Below are 22636 nucleotides of genomic sequence, written 5' to 3'. Positions count from 1 at the left end.
ATTTGAAGGACAAGAGGTCTACGTATTAATGTACATACTTATTAAATTAATATAACGCGTAATTTTGCCACGAGAGCCGTTCTGAAGCGAACTAAGTACAATTATACCGTGCGTCCATTTCGATCTGCAGCCGAGAGATCGGGAGAAGCGTGGCGGGCGGCGCTGACGGAGATGCCGACATTTGCGGCCTGAAATGCCCGCTTATTTTTATGGACATATGCAGACATTTATATAAATATTGCAAAACGAGCACTAATCTGTGTTATAAGAGTATGGTTTTAATTTTAATAGCTTAGTGACTGTATGTGCCGATGATTTTGACACGCCCACCTCTTGTGAAACACGGCGTAGAGGTTTGTTTGGAGAACGTTCTAACGCTGCACCAATATCATCGAGTTTTGCTTCGGTTAGAATCCGTCGTTTTTGCTTAGGTGTTTTAAAATTTAACGATACAGTTTCTCGTAATTTAAGGACAAGATGTCTAACCGTATCTCTGTGTGGAGTTGAAACGCATGGGAATTTCTGTACAAATTACCTACACACGTCTCGACACGAGTTTGTTTTCACGTACGTGTCATACATAAAAAATCTTTGTTCTAACGTGAATCTTGCGGCTGGCATTCCAATCGTCTCACTGACACGTCACACATACACACTACAATAACACAAACAAGTAACTGCAAGTAACCAAGAATAACACTCTTGCGCACAGTACGAAATTAACACGCTCTTGGTTTACATTGCTCGCCACTATATTTACAACTCTGTCTTCATCTAGTCGCGAAGGAACAAAAAACTCGAGCTCGGAGATTTCGGATTGCAAGGAAGCTCACGAAAACCATTCACTTTTATCGGTTTCGACTGCAGTGTAATCCTGATACAGTGTTGCACATTCGAAACCTCCAAACGATTCCCATGGCCACAAAACTCTTTCAAGGATATAAACTTAAACAGGACGTTACTGGTCAAAACTATGATTAAAATGCTTTATTATCTGTGGCTCTTAACATCGTTTCTATAGCGTATTTATTTGTGTAAATAAGAGCAGAACTTGGATGAATTACAGAAGAACTTTTGCGTGTTATAACACAGGTTAGTGCTCGTTTTGTAATATTTATATAAATGTCTGCATATGTCTATAAAAATAAGCGGGCATTACAGGCCGCAAATGTCGGCATCTCCGTCAGCGCCGCCCGCCACGCTTCTCCCGATCTCTCGGCTGCAGATCGAAATGGACGCACGGTACTTAGTTCATTATATTGGTTTGATTCGTGTTAGATTATCTTAATGGTAATTTTTCCGATAATGTACCTGCATAAAGTATGTTTGGGGTTCGGTAAGCCTATAATATTTGGGTGCCTGGGAACAAACCGGAGCGTTAAAGGAAGCCGGAGCGCGGTGCCGATCATCTCACCTGCACGAGAAGGGGACGAGGAAACGTCGAAACCCATTTTATTAACTTCTAATCCTTGTGTACCTTCATGGTTGCAATGAAGTAGAGGGAAGCTTCAAATTTACCCTTTACCTTCATCTGTGTGTACAGGGATGCAATATTTTGTACAGGGTTTATTACAAATGATCTTCCCGATTTCAGACACATGTAAATCACGTTCATTGAAAATCAGATACAAATAGGTTTTATCAACGTAAAGAGTAACTCATAAAGTATTATTTCAATACATCATTACCTCATCGATTTCTGCAATGGATCTTGATGTGTGCTTGCAGGTCAAGCATGGTCTTTGGAAATGGTGGCTGGTAGAATCTATTTTTAACAAACCCCCACAGGAAGATATCGATCGTGATATGCTACAGCGTGTTCAGGAACTCGACTACAGGCTAGATATATATCGAGTTACCAAAAGGGCTCACATTGAACACTCGAATGGAATAAAACTTTATGAGTTACTCTTTACATTGATATAAACTTATTTCTGTAACTGAGTTTCATTAAACATGATTTACATGTGTGGGAAATCGGGAAGATCATTTGTAATAACCCTGTACAACTATAAAATTCCAAATATTATAACAAACTTTTACAATGTTGCGTGTAATACGTAATACGCCTGCTGTAAGAAAATAGTACGCATGACATGTACTGATGTAGTAGACTAAAGTGTTTCGAAAACTCATTTAGATAAAAGGATGTCAATACCTAACATTATAGCGCAGTTCTTTACAATACATTTCTTACTATTTCCAATTTCTTATCATTCTCTGACTGAAAATATTAAATGCATCAATTTTTTTGCTATAATGGGGACAATATATTGTAAACGCCATATCACTTTTCCAGAATGAAGGTGTAAACAAATGGTGCGAAACACAATTTGTGATAGCTTTTTACATAAATTTATTTGGAATTGATCCTAAAATTGCATATGCAACATAAAATATCATTCTGGTATTTCCCTTCCAATCAAGAATAGTGCGTCAAGTCAAGTTAAATTAGATTGAAACCCAATTTTGAAAATTGTATTCATAGTATATTATTGTAATATACATTTCAGTAAAAAAAAAAAGCATTTGATATTTTTTCTTTCTTGAAACGCAGAGTGGCTATTTATAAATGTGTGTTGTTAAAAGAATTTTCATGGATTCGTTCTCCTCAACATTGGTACTAAGATAACAAGATGACAAGTAGTGAATTTCGGACAAGTCGAGGTAAAAACTTCATTTTCCAAAAAACAATTAACGTGTAAATACGTTAAAACTTTAATTTTAACTGTTTTGTCTCTTTTTCCCATTTCTGTTTTAATAATTTACACTCCTTCTCTACTTCTCTTGATTTATCGTGGTCATGAGGACGATGATGGGTGAAATAATAGGGATGGTCCAAATACATATACATGTACTCAGGATTCGACAGCATGAACCCCCAGTACATGATGCAATGAACTCTACTGGCGCAAGCTATTTTTCAGGTGCTTTCTTTAAGATTTCATTTAATCTGTATTAGATTTTGCCATGGATGTGTCCAGGAAAAAATCAGTAATTTCTTACACAACACAGTGTGGAGTGTAGGACACCCAATTGTCAACCTCACTTCCACGTAGTACACCCTGGACTGCATTTTGCAGACAAACGAGGTTCTGGTGTCTGTGTTTGTCCTTATGTGTGCTGAGTGCCCTTTGCAGCCTCAGCTTTTAACCGAAGTCAGAATGTTTTAATATTTTTGTTAACGACGTGACAGTTAATTTAGGTAAGGTAAAGGGCTGGACCAAGTAAAATAGCCTTTAAGTACAGACACACCCAAAATTTCAAATTCCAAATTCAAATTCAACAACGCAATGTGATTAGATGTTTACACAACGCTTCTACGTCTTCTATAAATCAGGAATGGAAAGCTTTGTGATTAAAATATTGATGCATTAAATGAAATGAACAAAGAAAGTCATTTTTCAAGATTTATTGTTAGTATTTCAATAGTATTTCTGGAAGAAGGGTTGAACACCCCCAACCTCCCCTCTCCTTATTTCGGAACATTTTGGGTTTTGTAATTCCAGTTTACTTCTAGAGTCGAGAGCCTAGAAACACCTACCTAAAGTAGTGCATTATTAAACTAGTATAATATATAAGATTAATTTTTGTTAAAATTTTCAGGTGACAAAACAGGAAAATCACTAATTGAATACACCTCTCTCTTATTTCTAAGTTAATATAAAATTGATTCTTGTCCAGTTACAAAGGGGTTCTGGGTTCGATAACCTATGGCACAGTGGTTCGGATCACACCTTTAACTTTAGGTCTAGTCCCGATTAGCCTATGTGCATAAAGTGGACTTAAAACAACAACAAATAAAATTATTTTCCAGTTACAAACTGCGTAAATAACAGTTAAAACAATAAGTGCTATTAACGTTAAATTTAAGAGGTCACCTTCTCTAATTGTAATGAATAAAGAAGTCTTCTGGAGAAAAGCTGAAAATGTTTTTTGAAGTATTGCTGGTAATAAGAAAATATACAATTAATAGAATCAAGTTATCTTTCTCTTACAGCTTCATCAATCTCGAATGGATTCAGGTTTAAATGATTTCACTATCACAAAGAACAAACAGCATGTACTTGTTACTTATGTTTGTATTCCTCCTTCAGTGTTCAGTGAGTATATGTCTTCACCAGTACACATCTTCTTTTCCCATTGCTGAGGAAAACTTCAATGCTTTGGATGTTGTGAAGAGAGTGTGTTCAACGCAACTGAACACAGAAAGAAGTCCATCCATCGTAGAGTGTTCGAAGGAAGGAGATAACATCATTGCAAATCTCAAGGAATTCTTTCAGCAAGACGTTTTGTCTGTCATGATACAGAGTATGAATTCTTCTGCACGTTGTAGTGTTGTCTCTACAGGCTCTTATAAGGAGGGAAAGAAATCCTGCTTTCTACTTGTGGCAGACGACGCAAGCTTACTATCAGATCTACTAGAACAAGCACACAGTCTCTCCTACTGGAATGCAAGAGGCAAGTTCATACTTTTAATCAGATAACTGTTTTCAAGCCAGAAAAACTTCATTCCAACATTCAGTACACTATGGAAAGAAAATATTCTTGATATTGAGATAGTAGTAATGCATAAAAGTGGCGACAAAGCAAAATCAGGATATTCCTTTAATTTTATCAACTTCTTGTCGTACAATCCATTTATACACGAAAATTCGGTGGAAGAAAATGGGTTACCTTTTGAAAAGATTGTAAGAAGATGTACAGATTTCTCACCTTCGTTGAGACAAAGGACAAGGCATGTTATTGGTTACCCTTTGTATATCCTGAATTTGCCTGAGGTATTCAATATAGACGGCACATTGAACAAGTCAGACTTTCGAATTTTATTAGCAACTTTAGTGGAACACATGAATTTCACACCCTCGAAATGGCCAATGTCTGATGGAAGAATTCCGTACTTCAAAGTCCGTAATGGAACATCAGCTGGTGCCGTTGGGAATATTGTAGTTTCACTTCCAGATTTTGACTCAGGGGTTGCTATTTTGAACTCTAAATTATTTCGAAACTGATTTCCTCTCGATAGTTCAATATAGTCATTTGTGCTTCTTGGTTCCGAAAGCTACCCTCATTCCCAAATGGATGTGCTTGTTCCTTCCATTTCGGTTTAGCCTGTGGATCGCAGTGTCAATGACTATGATGTTTATCTGGATATGTGCACATTTGTCTAGAAACTTTGATATTCAGAAGAAAGATATTGCCAGTCTGACCACATCCTTTTTCCATGTCCTATCTCTTATGGTGGTGGGTTCCATTTACAGAGTAACAAGGAGCGCGCACTTGAAAACTATATTCCAACTTGTCGTATTTTACTCTCTGATCATTCTTACCTTGTACGAAAGTTCTTTGCTCAAGTATATAATCTCTGCAGCCTATTTTGAGGATCTAGGTTCAGTAGACGACATATTAAAGTCTGGTTTGCCTGTAGTGACAAGGGGAATTTGGTTCAATCAGTTGAAAGTTTTTCAAGATTCCAAGTTGAAGTCCTTGGCTACCAATGCTAAAGTAATAGGAAGTTTAAGGCAAATACAGTCGTGTCGCGAATGAAAGGAACGCAGTGTCATTCTTACATTGCGGATTGGCAACACATTTAAGCTCCTCATACAAGTCTAGCGATGGTTCCCCTCTTACGCATATTGCCAGCGAGAGAATAGGACTGTTAATGGCATCCTTCACTGTCTCCAAAAACTTCCCTTACTCTGAGAATTTTAATGCTATTCTTGACAGTCTGAACGAGTCCGGCCTCATACGAAGGTGGCTTGATGATTTTTATCCACATGAAGAGGCACAGACTGTCAACGATGAACTTGCACCCATCACATTGGTTGATGCCAGAGCAATATTCTTCATGTTGCTGATTGGACTAGGAGTTGCTTTTCTTTTCTTCGTCGCCGAATCGGTGCCTTTCTACTGCGGAAGAGTGAGATCTGCGTGGTTTGCATATCTCTGGAATACTCTCTGCAGAGGAGGAACTAAAATCTTGGGTCAGGGCGAACTGAATGTTCACAAGTAAGGAAAAATCAGGAATTTAACAGCATGTTATACAGGTAAACACTTTTTGTTCATTAATTACATAAAAATTATTGCTATTAAGTTTATTCTACATTATAATTTGGGTATTCTGTGTTAATTAAACTGTTATGCTAATATAGATGACAATTTTTAAAATTTATTTTCATAAATGTTTGACTTATTTCTTGAAAAATAATTATCAAATATCTTTGGTGGGCCTGTCATCTCCTGTCCTGTTTGAACTTAGTTGTTTTGTTTTTCGAACTTTTTACACTGATCGCCAGTGCTCGAAGTGATGGAATGTGGGGGAATGTGCTGGCAGACAACAAGATATTTTCCATTTTTTGGAAGAAGCCAAGCAACTCCCCAACTGGAACACAAGAGGAAAGTGCATAATTCTAATCAGGGAGCAATTTGGTAGCCAGAAAGATGTCAATGAAACCTTTTGTATTCTATCCTGGACGTCGAATTTTTGTTCCAAAATCGCAACTGGAGTAAATGACAATCTCAGCTTCTGGTCACGCAACCCATTTAGGCGGGAGATATCAGCAGATTATTAGAGGAAAGTCAGGTTTTTTACGCTCTGTGTCCTTGACATCGTAACGGATACCCTGTTAATATTATCAACTCCCGGAAAAGCTGCACTTTGATAAGATCTGCGTATGTCAGACCGCTAGCAAAAGTAATAGAAAATACAATTTTTTCCCTCCTATTTCACGTAAGAAACCGAGGTAGCGAATTAAAAAGTTCAAACTACCCAACGTTACTTCCTGTGGCGCTACTGTTCCACCTCTAACTGATATGTATGAAAAGTTCAGGACACTGAATTATCCATAATTCCAATATGCTCTTTTCCTTCCATAATCTCAGTTACATTATTGGTGAAATTAATTAACCATCTAGCCATCCTTGTGTTTAATATTATTGATCTAACTGCTCCTGTTAGGGGCAATGAGCTTTGGTCTAGTGGTGGCATTGGATTATGTATATTTGTCCGCAAGTACGGAACGTAATTTCCAATGGATACGCTTCCTTTTTCGTTCTAGACTCAGTCGAGTGGTGGCAATGTTGGGAACGAATATCTTCATTTTATTCTGTGAAGAGCAGGGCGGGCCAAAGTCCGAGTTTCTGGGAAGACTATTCGGTACAGGGTTGGTGGATTGAGATCGGTGGTTGATTGAATTTGACATTGGGGATCACTTCAGCACAAAGGCCATATTTCCCCGTGACGCAATATGGAGATGTTCCGCTTAGCTAAAACAAAATCGAGGACAGACATCTAACAAGAAATTAAATATAGTTATTAAAAACTTCATTATTAATTTTTAAAATTAAGTCATTCATTCATTGCTCAACACGATCTAAAACGATAATGTCTCTGAGGACTAAAACATCCTTTCCTATTAAAAGCTGAGGCTGTAAAGGGGCCCTCAACACACAGAAGGACAAACACAGGAGAGCACAGCCCTACCAAGGATTGTAATGGCCGTATTTCCAGACGCCAGAGCCTCATTAGCAAGTCACAGGGGTGTACTACTTGGAAGTGAGGTTATTTGTGGGTGCCCTACCAGACCAGACCCTTACACCCCTCTTTTAATTATCTAAACAAACTGATTACCACAGCTAACAACAAAGTTTAAGTCATTTTATAATTAACATGAACAAATGTTAACCTGTAAAAATTACAGGGTGAGCCAAAAGTCCCTGACCACCCCTTATAAAATGAAAGGGAGTGTAGATTGCAGCAATTGGTTATGGTAGTAATATGTTAGGCCTAGGGGAAAACTTTTTGGTGCAAGTCAAGACAAGGTCCGCCATCTTGATGACCGCCAACTTGGATCCAACTTCATTTCTTTAAATGGGGAGGGGGGCATGTGGGGTATGGTTTTGGGCTAGAATTTCACCAGTAATTCAGTGGTGAAGTCAGATCTATGAAAACTTTATTAATAAGGAAGTTATGGGCACATGAAAGTAATAATTACGTATAACCTGTAACACGTAATGGGAAGATTCTGTTGACAATACCAGGTCAGCAAATATATAAAACCGGGAATTAGTAGGTTAGACTAGTTCGGTTACGTAGGCTGAGTACATAAAATAGTTTTGAAGTGCGTTACTGAAATCATGCCCTCATGAAAATTGCTTTTCCGAGAAATATTGAAAAATCAATGACTAGGTATACTTATAGATGATAAAGTTCGTGAAGTAATATATTCCGCTGTAAAATAAGTGTCATGACAATGTGATGTATCCTATTACAAAATATATTTTATGTGTCGATTAAAGTTTAAAAGTAATTTTGTTAAAAGGAAATCAACTACCGGTAAGTGTCGCAAGTAGTTCGCGCTAATGTAATAGGTTTGCGTGAAGTCCATTTATTACAATGTCCAATTTCTTACGATTCTCCAGAAATATTAAATTGGTCGACCTTCTTGGCATAATAGTAATATTCTTGGCATGTGCCATATTTTCTTACCAGCAAACGAACTACACGAAATGATATGAACTTTGGTTCATGATTGCTTTTGTTCACTTTCCAATCAAGAACAGGTGTATAAATCAGCAATTGGGTTGTGTGATATATTAAAATCATGAATATAGCATGATACAAACTGGATTTTAGATAAAGTTCTTACATATACATTTGTGTGTGTGTGTGTGTGTGTGTGTGTGTGTGTGTGTGTGTGTGAATATAGAATTGCTAGAAAAGCCGAGTGGTTATTCGTGTTCGATCTCAATACATTACAAAGAGAATATCCAAGTTTTTCCTTTGGAGCTGTCCAAGGACTAAAGCTAAAAATTGCCTTTTCCAAAAATTTCTAACTTGTAACAGTTCGAAATTTTTATCTAGTTACGCACATGCTATACAGGGTTGGGCAAAAGTCACTTTTTCCAAAAAAATTAACAAAGAACAAGAGTTTCCTTATCCTCTATTGTAAAAAACAAATAACAACAAAGCTGGAACTTGCCACGGTTGCCAACCCATAAGAACTTGTTTGTTACATCTGTACATGTGTTTATGTGTGAAGAAGTATGTTGAGAACTGAAAACGAATTTGTGAGGAATGTTACTTTTATCCCACCTTGTATTTCCTGACAGAGAGAGATACTTTGCCTCTCTACATCTTGGAATGATTGTATTGATGAGGATGCATGATGAAGTGGTGAAATGAATGAGGGGACAAACATGCCTTAGTCAGTGTTCGACCTTGGGGCCTCTGGGTTCGTGGCACGTTATGTAGACCACTCGCCACGAACGTCGGTTGTACCGTCTTTCCGAATGCAATCAGTTACATCGTGGTAACATGGGAGTAAAACAATTCTCCCAGTCTTTAAATTATCTTTTATATTTCAAGTGTTTTTGAAGATTTTTACTCTCTCATTTTAAGATGAGAATTAACTTTAATAACTTACATAACTACTTATAAAAGGCTTATGGCTTATCTTCTTAACAAAGTACAGTATTACTATTTTCCTCTTCACTTAAAAATATGTCACACGCCAATATTGCTTCATAACAAAATTAAGAGAGGGGGCATATTGGACGCCATCTTGAATTATGCAAATTGCTCAAGTTATACAGAGTGGCATCCGACGAATCTGAAATGTGCATAACATATCAAAAAACACTCAAAATACCTCAAAACAAGATTTACACTTTGACACCCAGACTATTGCTTGGTAGCTGGTACTAAGTCTGGTTAACTTGAAAGGAAAAGGTGTGATTTAAAGTAGAAATTGCATGCTATGATCTTGGTCAGGTACGCGAAGACGCGATTGCAAACATTTCCAATTGGTACGCAACTGGCATACATACTAGACTACATCAGAAAACACAAATAATTCAAGTCACATTATTTTCCACGTGAGGGTAACAGCCAACCCTTGACCGATTATAAATGTAAGAATAAAAATAGCGTGTGAATGTCAACGTGACGCTGAGGTAGTTATGCCCAGTTAAACATATTGTTCTACTAAATCAAGAATGTTTAAGAAAATTTGCAATTACTTGAAGTACTTCTTCATTTCGTTTCAGCACCAATTCATCAAATTTCAAGCTGGTTTTCTTATCGGTTACATCGAATTCTGTGGAGTTGTTGATTTTATGTCTTGGTACCCTTCCACCTTCAGTGATTATGCATTTTTATCATTCTGTGCCTTCGCTTCCTACGGTTGAAGAAAACTTCAATGCTTTGGATGTAGTGAACAGAGTTTGATCAACACAACTGAACACCGAGAAGACCATATCAGTCATCTTGTGTTCAAGGGATACAGATATCAACATCGAAATCCTTAAGAAATTCTTTCAACAAGATGTTTTATCTTTCATGGTACAGACTATGAACTCATCAGCATATTGTAAAGGCTATTTCACCAGAGAGAAAAGAAACGAAACCTTGCTTTCTTCTTCTGGCAGACGACGATAAGTTACTTTACAATCTACTAAGGCAAGCGAACTACCTTCCCTATTGGAACACAACAGGATGAACTTTCATCAGAGAGCTCTTCCACAAGCAAACATCATACGCACCTTCAGTGCACTATGGCGTGATAAGATACTTGATATTGAGATAATTGTTAAGGAGAAGAGTTGCAATGAAACAAAGTCAGGAGGTTCTTAACTTCTTGTCGTACAACCCGTTTAGATATGAAAAGTCAGTGGAAGAAAATCGGTTATTCTTTGAGAAGATTGTGAGGCGAAGTAATAGTTTCTCGCCTTCACTGAAAGACAGGACAAGGCATATTAATGGTTATCCGTTGTACATAATAAACGATCCAGGGGTATTCAAGAGAGACGGGGAGACTACAGGATTTCTAATTCTGTTACCTACCTTAGTGGAGCACCTGAATTTTACCCCTGCAAAATGGCCAACGTCTAAAAGAGGAAATCCAGACTACAAACTCCACAATGAAACATTAGCTGGTGATGGGAAGAGAATTGTACCATCTCGCCCAGATTTTCATTCAAAAGTTGCTGTTTTGAACTATAGGACATTTCAAATAGTTGACTTCCTTTCAATTACTCAGTACAGTCAGTTCTGTTTCCTGGTTCCGAAAGCTGATCTCCTTCCACAATGGATGTCTTTACTCCTTCCTTTTCGTCTTAGTCTGGATTTGTACACATGTTACTAAAAACTTTGATTCTGAAAGAGAAAGTGATTCCAGTCTTACTACAACCGTTTTCCAGGTGCTCTATATAGCATTGAATGGTTCATAAACTATATTTCAACTTGTCGTAGTATTTTCTATGATTATGAGCACTTTGTACAAAGGTTCCTTGCTACGATATGTGATGAACCCACCATATTTTGAAGATCAGGATTCAGTAAATGAAATATTAAATTCTGGTTTGCCAGTAGTGACACCGAGAATTTGGTATAATCAATTGAAATTGTTTCAAGATCAGAAGATAAACTCTTTATGTAACAAGGCTGAGATATTAAACCATGAATGGCATATATATATCCGCGTAGGGTGCACAAGAAGTGCAGTGTCTTTCTTGCATTACGGAATGGCAACACGTATAATCTCAGGTTACAAGTCAAAGGATGGTCCTCCTCTTACGCATATTGCCAGAGAGAAAGTATGTCTCTTAATGAAATTCTTTCACTGTTTTTAAAAACTTCCCTTACATTGAGAATTTTAATGCCATTCTCGACAGTATGAAAGAGTCTGGTCTCATGAGAAACTGGCTTGATATATTTTACCCAACTAAACAGGCATTAAGCATTAACTCTAAAGGATAAACGTGTACCCATATCTCTTCAAGACGTAAGAGCGATATTCTTCCTGTTGTTGTTTTCGCCACAGAATTGACTCTTTTCTACAAGAGTATGATCAAACGGGCATTATGTTCTTCGATGATGAGACATATAAACGTTGTTAGAAGTGGCATATCTAATATGTTGGTTCGAAAACGGATAAGTGTCGATAAATAAAGAATTTTGAGAAAGACACTAGCCCACAAATTTTAACTTTTCATTTGATTTGCCAATTCTGCCTCGAACCCAATAGTATTCTCGATATCAAGTACGAAAATTCCAACAAAATCTGTGTCTATCACTAACCTAGACTTCCCTGCACCACATCATATTATATACTCATGAGAATCTATCTTTTTCCTCTACTTCATCAAACAAGATTACTATTAGAGACCGTCGTAATTCAGCAAGACAGTGAAATTACAAAAATGCAATATGTCACTGTTGGACAGATGAAAAACAACGATCTTATAGTTCAAAAATATTAAGTCACTTTGGCTTATGTGTATTTAAGAATTGTATTGAGAACTGGCAACTCTTCAAAGAATGTGAGATGTTAAGAATACTGTTTGACCAGCGATCCGAGAGCTCCAGTTGGCAAAGTGACAAGAAAAAGGGGAAGTTGACGATAGGAAGGCAGGCGCGAGAACGCCGCTCGCGGTTGCACGTTGAACAGTGTTACCAATCTGCGAGGATGCTTATCCACCAGAACATAAGTAACGAAAACTGAGGGACATGCATAACCGATTGAAGAGTTGAATCTCGATTAGTGTTATTGTGCTGTGCTATTTTTTATATATATAATATAAAGACCATGGGAGTAAAACGTCGCAGTGAATGAATGGATGTCTAAACACTGCACGCAAAAGTAACAACATCGCTTTACGGAAAAACAGGTGGTGGCCATGGAGGTCCGCAGGATTTTTTCCGGGGAGGGGCAAGGAAGGTTTTTTTCCCCAGGGGGGGGGCAAACAAGGCACATTTTCTCCAAAAATAGTGTTGTTCCCTAAAAACGCATTGCTTAAATTTGAATTTATGGTGATCATGCAATAATTAACACATATTATTGTGGCTAAAATGAAATTATATGTGCGAAATACATAATTTTTGGATGACTTTCATTTTTCAGGGGGGCGTCCCCCCTTGCCCCCCTTCCGGACGCCCATAGTGGTGGCTCGAAACCAGATACGGGTCCAGTCGGCTTCCTCTGGGGTTGGGTCAAAGATGCCGAATTTGCGCTACGTTCAAGACTTCAGCTTTTGCAAAGACGCCTCTCCACGGCCAGAGCACTTCCAATATCTTGTGACAATATTCTCCGGTTGGCAACATTGCTCTCTTTCCCCACGTGACACTCGCGCTGCTCGCGTTTCAGAGAAGCGGTTCCGCAAACTCCCCCAATTTACGACTGGACTCTTCTACTTCGGGCATGCGCAGAAAACTCGAGAGCTCTCGGATCGCTGGTCAAACAGTATGTCGTCAACAGAAATATGAATACTCTTGTGTTATTACATTAGTATAGAATCCAATAGTTAATGTTGGTTAGCCTTCTATCTGTTTGCAAACATAGCTCTCTTATTATTATTATGTACCTACATATAGTAATACGTTCAACAAGATTGACCTTCCTAGAAGGGTATACATAATGATTAAAAGACAATGTATCATACCAGAGTCAAAAATGTATAAAAAATACAAGTTACAGGTTAATAAAAGCTTCTTATAGATCAATTCAAACTCGGCAAAACCTTGTCTTTTATTTGTTGTAGGAAAGTGATTTGTGTAAATAGCCCCGTCTAGTTGGCTGCACTTTTTGACTCGCTTTGACTCTCTTTGCACCGAAGCGTTGCTTCTTTCGTTGCACGGTGCAACACCGAGTCGTCTAGTTCGTTGATTTGGAGTCAAGTAGTGTACTTGGTGTCTGCACCGTCTGCACTACCTTCCGGACCGGTGTATGGTCACGTGGTGCGTGCTAACTAATCACATGACTGTTTAAAGCAGCAAACAGGCATTTGTTGAATCTTCTAAATATGAACACCGCTTTCCGTCTAGTTGGTTGAAGGTCATTTCCTTGCACCACCCTGACACTAGATACACCTGCATTGCACCGAGTGTCAAAAAGACGGGACTAGTATTGTAAAGTAAGCTACATTCAATAAAACACGTACGAAAACTATTTCCCAAGTGTCCGGTCAATATCAACATAAGTAATTCAATCCAAACTTGGCATTGTACAAATTATATAAAAGAAGTCAACATCAGATCTTACACTACGAATAGGTATAGTTTATATAAAAACAACTTGCATATCTTAAAAAATTCAGATAATACATATGTATGTGGTTGATAAAGTTGCACTAAAATAATCTGCCAATATGTATATAAGTATGTTGTTTCTTTACAACACTATACCCTTGTAGTCACTTTTTATTCATATCACAGTAAATACATTTTCACTGGTAATATAGACATATTGAAACAATCTCGATGTGATAGTTATGTTTAACAGAATTGTGACCATGGCACGTTTAATTCCTGGCATCCCGGACCACTTCCACCACGTATTTAAAAGCAAACGTGGAAATTTGAAAAACGACTTACAATTAATTGTAGCTTTACTGGAGACGTGATTCGAATAAGTGTTGAATCAAAGATGAATTACCAGAACAAAATTATTTTTATACCCCGTGATGTGTAAATCCATCGTTACTCACAGCAGTTCAACTTCTAGTTGAACCTATTAGTTATATTCACATCAATGCACCAATTAATAAATCAAACAAAATTGCAACTATTGCAGCTCGCAACATATCATGCGATATTACAAATCAGCAATATAACGGATACGTTAATTGCACAAGAAATGTGTATTAATGATTTTCATAAGTATAAGAATTACACGACGTTTCGCTCCTTTGACTCACAGTAATGCCCCTTGCCAACATCCAGGTCTTCATTGTTAACTCACAAGGTACATAAAAAAATTGTAATATCACTTAGGTGATTAATATACTTACGAAACGTAAAAAAAATATATTTTAGCAACAAAAAAAAGTTCCTGTCAACGAAAGGGATAAAAGACAAACCGACTGACACAGTCCAATCCAATGCTCCGAAACATAATGTGGGTGAAGGGGAAAAGTATGTCATGCTACCAAGATGGCCGCCATCTTGGAGAAAACTTCATTTTCTTAAATGAAAAGGTGGTCATGTGAAGCGAACGTCACACAGTTTATGACATAAAGGGAAAAAAACTACTTTCATGTCAAAAATGATTTATTTTGCTTACAATAAACAATAATTTAAGTTAAGGTTAACATAATTTATCTTAAGCGTAAATCAAATGCTGACAAATTTGATTCAATACTGAAGATTCTCTCAATGTAGCTTCCAATAAAGAATAAAATTATCTTCCTCTATTACCGCGCAAAATAGATTCTAACGGAACAAGTAATTTAAAACAATGCAAAATGCATTTTCAATTAGCTCTATTCTTACCCATTCAAAATTGTTACAGAGACTAACGACTGCCATTCTAGCCAAATCAAATTTTCCTTTTCAATTTATAAAATTATATAATTAGTTTCTTATTATATTTTGAAGATATTTGTTGTAAATTGCGTTTATAAGTTATATTCATCTTGTTTAGAACTTGGATCACTACTACAATGCCGTTAAAACGTTCATCTTATTCTTTAATTAATTCTCATTGATACGTGCACGCAAAATGCAAATGTAGCCCAATGAAAAACATGAGTGGAAATAAAACAATTAAATTAACCATGAATGTACAATTGTTATGCAGTGCAAAGTTTCACAACTCGGTGGTATTATACTATACCTACAGTGTTGTACAATACATTAGTAACAACAGAACACAAATCATTGTGAAATTTTAAAAAAATCACAGTTATGGCATTATAACACTTTTCCTACTGTAACAATTAAATTCTCCATGATCATTATTATTGTGTATTACAGAGGTTCACAGATCGGTGTGCAAGAGTTTCATCTAATCATTATTCATCCTCATCGTCGCGATTAGCAAAAAGTGGCAGGACACCATCATAAAATCACAAAACACACAAACAATTCAGAGATTGTAATGATTTCATACACTGCTATCAAAAATTCCTACCAATATATCATCAAATGAATCATTATAATTAACATTCCAAAACAAACACATGTATTCGTGCTAATGTTGCATTTTACCTTCACGTTACGATGTACAATATATATTTCATATGTGCCTTTAAAAAATGCGTAGGAAACTAAAGCAAGCCATTAGTGCTTTAACAGGTATAAAAAGCAGAGCCGTTCATAACTCTTAGAAAATACAAAATATTAACTAGGCATTCATTATACATTCATGAAACGAAAAATATATTACCACGTGAAGATCAAAATAACTCGGTCACATAAACAACTTCCGAAACCAATATTCGCTAGACTCTAGTTATGTCAAGCAGGGCCGGAACAGATGACAATCACAATATTCAACCATATGCCAAATGAATCAGAGGCGAGGTGTCCGGTCATAGGGTGATGCGGTGGTGACAAAGCAAAATAATAGAAAGCTTGTATTTTAAATATTTTAGAGATGAAGTTGAAAAAGAGAATATTCGCATATTTGTGCGAAAATATTCAAATGACAGCATTAAACGACTACAAATACGAAGAGATTCGCTACCCTTAGCGCATCGAAACGAGAGACCACAACTGCTCGTCGTGCTCAGCCCTCTCGCTAAGTTTCCTATTAGATGCAATGCTGTTATAGTCCGATTACTTTCAAAGCATCTCCAGCTTCCTGCGTGAGTCCAGCAAGCGAGCCTATCAACAGAGTAGAGCGTGAGCGGGAGAGTTAGCGAAAGGTGCTGGATTGAGATGACGTCAGCGGCTCGCTTCTTGATTGGAGGCTTCGAACCTTTTGACTCGCTCCCAAGCTGCAAATGCAGAACACCCAGAGATGTTACGAAAGTAATATCACTCTACTGGTTCGCCTCGCCACTGCCACCGCAAATGATGAAAAAGCAGAAAAGTAAATAACAAGATTCAATAACAAATCGAAAAAAAAACTATTATTACATCATTAATACGAGTATTGTACCACAAGTGATTATTTAAGGTTGTAAAGAAAAAGTGAAACTGTACTACTGAACCCTCCAAGTATCCGTGTAAATGGACTAATAAAAATTCAAATCATATTCAAGAAATAAGATATATGCAGCTGCAAAAAGACAGAATCAGTATCATAGAAGACCTGAAAGTTTCAGAAATATGCATTTTTCAAAATGCCCGTAAAACTCTACACCATTCATTTTTACGTACAAGTTGACATACCTCTAATCTTTGCACTTGAAGGAAACTAATTCCACCCCAAGAACTATGAGAGCCAAACCTAATCCTATAAGTAATGCGCCAAAAGCAGCTCTTAGATCATACAAAGTTATTGGAACATCTGATTGGTCGAGAACAGGAACATTTGGCTGTCCGTGAAATTCATCAATCCATCTATGAACTAGACCACTTTCCATCAGACCATCAAGAATAGCTATGAAATTCTCAATGTAAGGGAAATTCTTGGCAACAATGTAACTTGCCATGAGAAGCCCAATTCTCTCCTCTGCAACGTGTGTAAGTGGAATGCCACTCTCAGTTCTGAAATCTGAGCTTAGTGTACTGGCCTCACGAAGGTATATAAGGGAAACAGCATCTCTCTTAACACCTACCCGATCGATTATTTCCTCTTCACTTTCAACGACTTCTGCACTGATGGACAAATGCCTTAAATTCTTATCGTCAAAGAGCTTCAATTCTTCAATCCAACGTGGAAATGTGGCTACAGGCAAACCAGAACGAACAATGTCGTCTACGGTATCGATCTCATCATAAAATACAGGGGATATCATGAACCGTAGCAAAGAACCTTGGTACAAAGTGCGAACAATCAAAAAGAGAAGAATTGAAAATTGATATACAGTTTGCAGATATTTGTTTCTCGGTTCTCTCAAAAATGAACCGTTCAAGAATATAGATAGAATTTGTAACAAACTTGTGTTGAGTCTTGTATTTTGGAATGTTTCCAAATGAAAATGATGAGTAAACTGTTCACAGATTAATATGAAGATAATCGTTCCAACAACCGCTGCCCACAGACTCAAATGAAACGGAAGAAACAAGAACATCCACTGGGGAATACGTTCCGACTTGGGGACCAGGAAAACGATATGAGAGTACAGAACAACTGTAAGGAAATCACCCTCTGTGAACTTTCTATAATTCATTATCCCGAAATTACCATACATGTCAGCGAGCGATGGAGCAGCACCGCCACATGATGTAACGTTGGATAGTCCCGTCTCCTTATTTCGATCACTGGGTAGCTTCCATGGAATAGGAGTAAAATTCAAACTTTCTATTACTGTTGCAAGCAGTTTCCTAAAATTAGATCTTCTTAAAGTGCAGTTATTCGTGAATAGGTTCGGCGTCTTGACAATATAGATGGGGTATCCGTTACCGTGTCTTGTCCTTTCCTTCAGAGAGAGGGAAAAACCGGAATTTCTTGTAAGAATCTGACGATATTCATTTATTAAAATCTCCTGTGTAAATGGATTGTACGACCAGAAGCTGAGACAGTCATTCACTGCAGTTGAACATTTACCTTTCTCAACCAACAATTCAACATTGAGGATATATTCTTTCCATAGGATAGAAAAGGTTTGATTGACACTTTCCTGGCTACCAAATTGCTCCCTGATTAGAATTATGAATTTTGCTCTTGAGTTCCAGTAGTCGAGATGCTTGGCTCCTTCCAAAAGATTGGAGAGCATCTCGTTGTTGTCTGCCAGCAATAAGAAACAGTTTTTCTTGCCATCTTGGTAAGAATATGGAGAAGAAACGTTACAATCGGCAGAATAATTCATTCTCTGGATCATGACAGACAAATTATCTTGCTGAAAGATTCCTTTGAGGCTTCCTATTATGGTATGTCGATCCTCAGAACATTCTATGATCGAAACGCTATGCTGTACGTTGAGTTGAGTTTCACAAACTCTCTTCACAACATCCAAAGCATTGAAGCTTCGTTTAATCGCTGTAGAAGTAGGAACATGGAGAAGCAGATGGGTACTCACTGAGCATGCAAGTAGGCATATGAAAATAGGTGACAGTTCTATAATCCTCCATCTGAGTAATCCAAACGCCATTGTAAATTAGAATGACACTGATGAACTGATTCTGAAATTAAAAGAAAGCAGATTTCTTAAAGTTTTTTTAATTGGAAGTTAATTAAGAAAAACACTGTGACTGAAAAATAAAATAAAATCTATTCTGTACTTTTTAAGGAGAAGTTTCCGTGAAAACGGAATATCTAATATTCCTCCCGTTGAGTTTAGCATTACCTTGATATTTAATCCATAATATAAATATTTTCTTGAATTTTGTGCATTAATAAACGAAATTTAACTTATAACTTGTCTACAATATGGAATATTCCACCTGGTAGGGACGCTTACATTATTCAAATCAACGTGCCAATTTATAAATCTAATATGCTAATTGCATAGTAGATATAACACTCGGCTGGCGCAAATAACTTCAACTGGATATTGTTCGACCTACAATATATGCCTTGTGTTGTAACATCTGGGTTCAAATATGATACAACAGCATCCAAATCCAGTGATTCGGAGCATTGGGGCTCGACCAGCGGCTCAGATGACCCTTTTTATGCTCCGAAATTTCGATCTTAACTGAACTCATGAAAATGTTCTTGATCTTCTTTTGTTATTTGTGATATTTACTTCCTATTCATTGTTAAGTTCAAGGTATTGTTATGAAAATGGCAAAAGATTGCTCTGTTATTGTATGCGTGCATTATTATGTTTAGGTCATGGTTATAATTTTTCTATGTATTCTGAAACTAAGTGCACAAATGCAAATGGTTGTGATCAGAATACTTCATCAGTGCCGCCTCCGTCAACGCATAAAAACAAGAGAATAATTAATTACTAAATATTGAAATAATGCAAATTATTTAATAACCAACCAGGGTGATAGTATGAGCGGCGCTACAAGATACGTAAGCCAAGGGGTCAATACTCTCGATACTATGATAACGGAGAATGGAAAGAAGTTCAATAAGTAGTGGGATTGACTGTATTACTGGCTCAGGAAAGTATGAACCCACCTCAAGCAGATTTGCTTACACTTAAAACTAGCTCAACATGCCCATATGAGTTTTTTGCTCAAGTGTGGAACCCTGTCTAATCCAAGATTTTTGTAAAAATGCCCTCGGGAATTTTTTCAGAAAGTATGACCCCCCTCAGATTGAAGTGCCTATACTTACAAAAGGCACTTCTGTGAGATTGTTGTCCATAAACTTGTTAAAAATATGCCCCTCTTGATATTGTATGATATAGGCAAGTTATTCAAGAAAAATAGGCAAGTTATTCAAGATCTAGAGAATGGCAAGAGATTTTTGAAAAATTATAGAGATCAAAAAGTTGCATCTTGCCATGCCGAGGCCAATGCAACAAACCCCATGTCTCTAGCATTCATGGTTCCGAAGATATTAACAACTTTGTTAATATTGCACTTTTCAGAAAATTCTATTTATAGAACAGACATAAATCAGAGATTTGCAGCTTAAATATTGCTTATATCAGGAAAATTATAGAGACATAAAATATAGAGAATTATGCCTAGAATATGCCTACAAAATTTCAAGTCTCCAGTATTGATAGTTTCTGAAAAATCTCAAATTCAAAAAAATTATCGATTTTTTAACAAAACTTCTAAACAGCCTCTAGATTTCAAATATGCAACCCCCATGCTGATATCTTGAAAAATAGGCAAGTTATTCAAGATCTAGAGAACAACAAGATATTTTGAAAAATTTATAGAGATCAAAAAGTTGCATCTTGCCGTGCTGAGGCCAAAGCAACAAACCCCATGTCTCTAGGATTCATGGTTCCAGAGATAATCAAAATTCAAAAAATTATCGATTTTTTCAAAATTTGAGTATGTTGCTCTGGGGGCCATGCAGAGTCACCCCCATAAATATAATTGGCCTAGGATCAAAACTAGTGAAAATTGAAAAAAAAAAATAATCGATTTTTTCAAAATTTCAGTATGTTGCTCTGGGGGCCATGCAGAGTCACCCCCATAAATATAATTATCCTAGGATCAAAATTAGTGACAGAATAGAGAAACAAAAATTATAATAGGGCTTGGATATAGCTACCAGCCACTATATTTTTATTTTGAACACAGCACTTAAAACTAAGTCAAGATGCACCCCCACCCACCCCCACCCCACCCCCACACACCCACACCCACCCCCACCCACACCTACTCACCCCCACACACCCACACTCACCCCCACCCACCCACATCCATACATATTTACTATGTAATTAATTGCTTCTGGAAAGGCATGCAATGCTTTCTATTTAATTAATTGCTTCTGGAAGGCATGCAATGCTTTCTATGTAATTAATTGCTTTAGTGCAATATTAATTGATTAAATGCTTATGACATAATGTGATGATGTGGCGTTTTCTGATTGATTTAAATAAGCAGTGTTTCTATTGGCTCTGTAAATCTATATAAGCCAGGGCACAGAGCAGATTCTTCACCATTGCTGGATCGGCAATGGAACCCACAAGTGGGGGGCAGAACCTGAACAGGCTCCACCAAAGTATAGGAGACTTGAAGCATATAATTTGGCGGAATAACCCAAGTAAGGTCATAGAAACAATATACACTGTTACAATAAAAGCCAATTTTTTGGCAGGGGGGGGGGGAAAGCCCAAAGTGGTTCCTAAATACAAAATAATTAATATCTCAAGAACTAATTGACATAGAGCTATGCAGTTTTTTTGTCTGCACTGAACCCAACTGATATTTTTTATTAAGCATAGAATTTTGATCATAGAAACAATATACACTGATGCAGTAAAAGCCAATTTTTGGCAGGGGGGTCAAAATAGTTCCTAAATACAAATCTCAAGAACTAATTGACATAGAGCTATGCAGTTTTTTTTGTCTGCACTGAACCCAACTGATCCAGTATAGAGTTTTGATTTGATTCCCAAGAAATTGTATATAATAAACAACAACATAAATTCCATAGCCAAACATACATACACATGCACTAGGTATACACACTAGGTATACAAAGCACAGTGTTGAACCCAACTGATCCAGTATAAAGTTTTGAATTGAAACCCGGGAAGTTGTATATAATAAACAACAGAAAAAATGCCGAATCAAAAATATTGCAATCAGTGTAATAAGAATATATCCAGCCCCAATTGGGCCAAGCACCAAAAGATTTGTGACCCAGACAAATACAGAACCCCCACAAAAATATGCCCCAAATGCCATAGAAAATACAGCATGCAATACTTCACATATACACATAAAGATACTTGTTCCGCACAGTCATCAACATTGCCCCCACAACCATCCACATCTGGTCTGAAAAGGAAGCATGAAGTACCTCTTAATGCCAGAGCAGCAAAACAGCCATGCTTTGCACCTATCCATAGCAGTTTTAATGCCCAACTTAGGGATTATCGGTTTGTATCAGAGCCAAGATGTGGTATTGAGAATTTTTTGAACAATATAAATCCTGATGTCCAGGCAATTCTAAATGCACAAAATGGCTCTTATAAGCTCTCCCTCAAATTGTATACTCAATATAAGAAACCAAATGGCACAAAATTTACACAGCCCCACATAACAGAAACTGTACCGGTATATTCAAATGCAAATTCAGACACAATAATAAGCAGTTTAATAGAACAATTAAATATTAAACACTCTGAATTTGCAGCAAAAGAGTCTGGATGGAGCCTA

The 22636-nt window shown here is 37.1% G+C and overlaps 1 protein-coding gene across 1 annotated transcript in view; it reads left to right on the top strand.

Moving 5' to 3' along the window:
• The window catches only part of LOC146002655 (uncharacterized), a 96104-nt gene that overhangs the window by 19305 nt on the left and 54163 nt on the right, over nucleotides 1-22636 (top strand). Inside the window, exon 6 of the mRNA XM_083140618.1 lies at nucleotides 5728-6009. Coding sequence (XP_082996744.1) covers nucleotides 5728-6009 — 282 coding nt within the window. The remainder of the gene's footprint in view (nucleotides 1-5727; nucleotides 6010-22636) is intronic.

This window comes from Lepisma saccharinum, chromosome 18 (genome assembly GCF_977018435.1).
Source record: "Lepisma saccharinum chromosome 18, izLepSacc3.1, whole genome shotgun sequence".
NCBI classification, from domain to species: Eukaryota; Metazoa; Arthropoda; class Insecta; order Zygentoma; family Lepismatidae; genus Lepisma; species Lepisma saccharinum.
Note: the sequence above shows the minus strand (reverse complement) of the source record. Positions and strands in the feature narration are given on the sequence as shown.